The 6,161-nt window shown below is 40.6% G+C and overlaps 1 protein-coding gene and 1 long non-coding RNA gene across 2 annotated transcripts; one reads left to right on the forward strand and one right to left on the reverse strand.

Moving 5' to 3' along the window:
• Positions 1 to 566: 566 nt before the first annotated feature.
• On the reverse strand, positions 567 to 4,390 carry gpr35b (G-protein coupled receptor 35 b). Its single transcript, XM_042064911.1, has 2 exons — positions 4,265 to 4,390; positions 567 to 1,805 (listed from the first exon to the last, which is right to left on the reverse strand). The coding sequence occupies exons 1-2, from the start codon at positions 4,265 to 4,267 to the stop codon at positions 891 to 893; spliced, it is 918 nt and encodes a 305-aa protein (XP_041920845.1). The 5' UTR covers positions 4,268 to 4,390; the 3' UTR covers positions 567 to 890.
• Positions 4,391 to 4,404: 14 nt separating this feature from the next.
• Positions 4,405 to 5,687, forward strand: LOC121685226. Its single transcript, XR_006023302.1, has 2 exons — positions 4,405 to 4,555; positions 5,383 to 5,687. It is a non-coding gene; the product is annotated as an uncharacterized LOC121685226 (long non-coding RNA).
• Positions 5,688 to 6,161: the final 474 nt, after the last annotated feature.

Raw genomic sequence — 6,161 nt, forward strand, 5'->3', positions numbered from 1 at the left:
CAGTTCTCTAAGTAAATGCCATTGTTAACACTTTAGTTGAGGGGCCACAAATATGATGAAATCATGAGAAATTAACCCTAAATGCATGTAATCATGATGATCATGCTTAAGGTACCCACCTTAACTTATGCTTTAGTTGATGTGTTGTTCATGCATGAGGTCATGAATGAGAGACTATTAACTCATGTCAATTCCTGATGATTCATAAGATATAAAGAAATGAAGTAATGCATAAATCATTAATTAATTCATGCATGAATTCATGACAATTCATGTACCCTTACTATAAAGTGTTGCCAGCTCTTTTTCCAATTATGTAGATTTGATATATTGTCTGTGGAATGTGATGCTTGCTGTTTTTACCTGAATGTGTTATTGCACTGTATGTGGATCCTGCAACTAGCCTGTGGCGCAATACAAATGGATTAGCAGCTAACTGAGAGGCCTTTTGTTGAATGGGGCTCATTTAACCTTCCATTGTTATGATAATTCACCACCTAGAACTGCTGAAGGTCACTCTATAATTTGGTTCTAAACTAGCGCATACCAGAATGAGACATCACACCTTAACATTAACACATACATTTATGCATTTCCACATCTCATAGGTATTCATATGGAATTGTCAGAAGAATAGCAAACAAATACATACAAAACATTTATATACATTCATACATGTAAAGTCAATACCTATAGGGAGGCTAATAGAAAACCAACAACCAGAGTGAGTCCAGTATTACAAGTTAGTCATAACACCTAGTAAGAAAGCTTGAATTAGCTTGAATTGGGCCAGGACTGGGTAAAGTGAAAGGATCAAGCTTTGAAACACATCATTTCATTCATCGTAATGATAGAAGACACTTGCTAGTAGTTTAGTAGGTGAAGTTCATTCACAAGTCAGATGATTTTGTTCTGCCTCTAGTAGGTGATGCTGAATCACTTTGAGATTCATCTTTTAAATATTGCTTCAACAAGAAGTAATATCCAAACGAATCAAGGCAACAGTTTGTGGTGGCAATCCATTCAGCCACCTCACGGAAGTTATGAATCCCGTTTTCCAGTGAGGACAAACAATCGTGGTACTTTACCATCCACATAGCCACATGGATAGGTGTGTAGCAAACAACAAACACAATCCAATTGGCTGTTACAAGTCGAACAAATGTCTTCTTTTGCACAGAGGTCTCCTCACCACTCTGATGCTCTTCTGATGTCCAAAGAATGCGAGAGGTCTGGATGGAACAGAAAGTCAGTGTCACTAGTGGGAGGAGATAGCCCAATATCACCACCACCAGTAAGAATGTAAGAGATTGCCTCTTCTTATCAGAACGGCTGTAACATGAGCGCAAATGTGTGTGCGTGTTTTCAGAGCCAAACACGAGGCATATAGACACCACTGTTACCCAGATGAGAGTGCAGACTAGCACAGCAATACGTTTCTTGGTGCTCCGCTCTCGGGCCCAGAAGGGGAACCTGATGCTGAGGTAGCGGTGCACACTGATGCAGGTGACGGTGAAGATGCTGGCGTACATGTTGATGTAATGGATGGAGACCATGGCTGAGCAGAAGTTCGAGGGCTCAAGAGGGTGGTAGGCATCAAACACGCGTACAGGCAGGAAGAGCACCAGGGCGAGGTCGGCCAGGGCCAAGTTGAGCGTGTAGATGTGCATGTCCGTCCACTGACGGCGCTTCAGGAGGAGGACAGTCACTGCCGAGACGTTGAGCAGTAGGCCCAGCAGGAACACTGGGATGTAGACCACCTGCTGGAAGGTCTGGGGCTCCAGTGCCCAGCTCTCATTACACGTCTACACCCCAGCCAGGGCCCAGAGCCAAGAGAGAAAGGGGAGAAAGAGTTGGTGTGAGAGAGTTAGTTAATGGTAGTTAATGGCCAACCGTTATTGGTTGTTGCAGATATTGTAATGCTTGTTTAAATCAGGTTTATATCATGTATTCATAGATAGAGAATCTTAGGAGAAGCATACCAACGACTGTCCCTAGCTTTGTCAAACTCTTTGGATTCCTGTTGGATTCCACTCATGTTGCTGACTGCGCCTTAAAGGGAACAGCCTGTTGTAGTATGTGTGCTAACAGTAATAATAAACTGTAAGAGTTTAACACCACTATTGGTTCCTCATTTTTATTATCTGTAGAGAGAAGGGTGTGAGTCTTCTTCCTGTGCAGTCATTAGACAGATTTAGCACTGCACTAGAGATCAGGTGCCAGAGGATCACTGAAGTCTTTCTTGAAGCTTCTAAAGGAAGATTCTAAAGTCATAGTCTACTGGCAACTGAAATGAATATTATTTCAACTTCAACTTCACTCAGTCATCTTGCTGCTTTGACTTATAATACTCAAACTTGACACTACAGATTGACATAAACTTACTCATTAAACGCAACACGATGACTTGAATAGGTAATTCCTATAAGAACAGTGACCTTTGGTGGTTTGGTCAACCCTAACTTTAATCACTCCTTTGCCAAGGAGGGATTTTATCAAGATAAGTATAAGTATATATACTATTTTGATCCTGTGAGGGAAATGTTGTCTCTGCATTTATCCCAATCTGTGAATTAGTGAAACACACTCAGCACACAGTGAGGTAAAGCACACACTAATCCCAACGCCTGAGCTGCCTGCAACAACAGCGCCGCTCGGGGAGCAGTGAGGGGTTAGGTGCCTTGCTCAAGGGCACTTCAGCCGTGCCTACTGGTCGGGTTCGAACCGGCAACCCTGGGCCAAGTACTGACAGGGGACCCTCATAACATAATGACCAAGGTTAGTATTAATGGGGTAGCCGATATTGTATTCTTTCACAAAGCCTGATCCTTTAACACCCAGGTGCTCCGCCACCAGCCCCCCTGCTCCATCGAAAGAGTGGAAGAGGGTAAATACCTTGGCTCAATCACTGACGATGAGCTGATATTAAATATATATATATATATATATATATATATATATAAAAACAACACCGACCGGAAATGTCAGCAACATCTGTACTTCCTCCACAAGCTACTGCAAGTCAAGAAAGCAATTTTACAAGCTTTTCACAACTGCTTCATTCAATCCACGCTCACCTTTGACATCCTGGCATGGATCCCTGAGTGAGTTGAATAAAGGCCCTTTCAACAGAATAATTAGGATGAGTGCTAAGATCAGTGGACAACCCCAGATCACCCTTGCAGCTATATTTGAGAAACAAGCCATTAGGAAATGCAGGCTCATGGCATCCGACTCCACTCGCAACCTCAATGACCAATTTGAACTAATAGCCAGACCCTATCCTTAAAATCTAAATGAGCCATGATCACCTTCTTGCCTCCATTAGACTGCTACTTTTGAGCTTACACTCTTAAAACGAATGTGTTGAAAACAACACAACTTGAGTTGTTTAAGACATCTTTGTTCAGATAGGGACAACACATTCATTTTAAGAGTGTAGTTAATGTCTTAAAAGAGTGATTTACTTTGATGTAGGGAAGTGGCCCCCAAAGGCTATGCAATATGCTACTCAGTTGTAAATGTATATTCTGGTCTTACTCAAAGCTGCACTGATTCATGTTGTTTGGACCAAAACAAAAATGTACACTTGTCATCACTTGGCATCATCCAAAAATAGACCCGTGGCTGATGTTAGACTGGACTTTCCGTTTCAGGTGGAACATTTAAGCAGTCAATGTACTCAAAAGTCCAAGGAAGTGCAACTACCTGAGCACGTTCCAGACCGTAATTTCTATCGTCTGTCAGATTGAGTCTTAACATAGTCTGCTGAATATGAACTTGATTCAAGAATGTGTTTACATTTATAAATAGAGTCCATATAAAAGTGAAGACAAACAACAAGCAATCAGTATTTTACTAAGCACTAAGACAGGGGTTCCCAACCTTTTTTGGCAGGTGACCTTATTTTGTTGTCACAAAACGTTGGCGACCCCAATCATTCACAACATGTTGTGACCGAGCACATTTCATCTTTGCTGTAACATCTAGTCGAGAGCGGTACTTGGATTTTTAAGCATGATCAAAGATCTCATGTGGGCTGTCAACATTTATTTTTACATAGATTGTAATGAATGATCCATATTTCATGAGGTTTTTAATATTTCTTAAAATTTAATGTATTCTTTGATGAAACACGAAACACTAAACATACTGTAGTTTAAACATGTCACATTTATCTTACAGTGCTCTAAATGTTTATCTTTTGTGTGACCTTGTAGAAATCTCCTGATATTAGACGTAAAAAAGATAAATAAGAACATACCATTGCTTTGTTTGAAACGGATCACTATGCTTGCTGCTGAGAGACGAACAGTATGTAGCCTACATGTAGTCTTATTAAATCATCTAAAGGAGCTGAGGACGGCACTGTGGAAACTAAGAGAGAGCAGGTAAGCGTGGCGACTGTGGGTGTCTCTATACTGATGCCGTGGGAGTAGAGGCAGTTCAAACACTGTGGTTTGTCAGAGACAGAACTATGCATTACCACAGTAACGTCTAACAGTGTGAGTGTGGCCATAAGTCACGTAACTAAAGCACTGTTTGTTCCCATTTGGTAAGTTTTTCTCCTGCACTTCTACTGCTACTGCACTTCTATTCGTTGATACTCAGAGGAAGTTCTAGTCAACCACCTCCAGTTTATGAACTTATCTGTTGTCTGGGTCTGTTGTTATTAGTAGAACACTGACCCTGTCTTCGATGGGAAATAACACATTCACAATGAATTGATTTGACTCTGTCACAGTCAGAACCCTTTCTGCTCATTCTCTGCACAGAATGTCTTCCTGGTGAGAGAACAAACTGTTCAGTCATCTATTTATGTTGCCTTAATCAAGACATATATTTTGCACACAGCTGAACTTTGGTGTTTTGTAATTCCTTTCTAAATGAACTAGAACTACTTGAACTGGAATTCTCAATCAGTCAAAAAACCTGAAAAAAAAGTAAGCACCCAGATGTCATGATGTCATTCTTTTGTGGAAGATCCAGGGGGTAAATCAGACCCAGATAAATAATAATGTGATACATCTGGGATGTGCCCACAGTTTTCGATGACTATCAAGAAACCCCCCCACAGATCTATGACACCTATGAATTACTAATTTATTCTGTATATTATTGTTTTTACAGCTTTTATACCCTGTATATTGACAGCCTCAGTGCAGTACTGGCCACTATGCACTGAAGCCTTGTGTAGAGATGAGATTTGTTGATGGTTAATGTGTTTGTTTCTTGTTAACTTGTCTGGTTATGTCAAAACAGAGGCAGATAACATGTCCTATGTTTTCATGCATCACTTACTGAGAAAAAATTTCCCCAAGGGGATAATAAAGTTTCTAACTAATTAACTAACTATCTGAATTGATTTCTATCTGTTTGTAGGCCATATTTGCATGGAAGGGTTCCACCCACCAACGAGCCAAAACTTCAGTGTGGCCTGGGACAAATGTGCTCAATTATCCGAATATTCCAAGGACTGGAAATGTCTCGGTCTTCCCTTGCATACAGTAACTGGATTCCAGAATTCTCTGAGTAAACTGGAAAAGCAAAACTAACTGTATTGGACATGTACCATCTGGAACGAAATGGTTACCAATATTCAGTTGCTCTAAAAACGCTTCAAATGTCATTTGATCTCATTATGGCACAATCAAAAGGACAGTAAAAATATTTAATGTGTTATTAAACTGTCTTTCCATTTGCCATCATCATTTTCATTCTCTCCCAACAGTTGTTAAAATGCTAAGGAAAAAAATATGAAAAGATATTTCTGCACAATGTCCCAATGGCAAAGACTTCAATGACAAACAAAATATGTGGCACAGATGAAAACCCAAGACAGGTCAGAATGGATGACTGGAAAAACACAGGATAAGGAATTAAAAAGTGAATTGTGTCCTTCCAATATCATCTGTCCTCGGAGGTCTTGAACCTGGACAATAATTGGGTCAGTGGTTCAAACTGGAACTGCTGAAATTGGCCTTTGAGTAACAGCTCTATAGAAGTGTGTCAGTAGGCCTGCCTCTGTGAATGGTAAGGGGGGGTGCAGTTATTGTTGAGGGAATTGAAATGAACAGACTGCGGAAGCAGTTACGTCTGACAGTACTCACAAATACACACACAAAATGTGTCGGGAATTGGTGTCAAGGTGGTCTCATACA

This window comes from Alosa sapidissima, chromosome 1 (genome assembly GCF_018492685.1).
Source record: "Alosa sapidissima isolate fAloSap1 chromosome 1, fAloSap1.pri, whole genome shotgun sequence".
NCBI lineage: Eukaryota > Metazoa > Chordata > Actinopteri > Clupeiformes > Clupeidae > Alosa > Alosa sapidissima.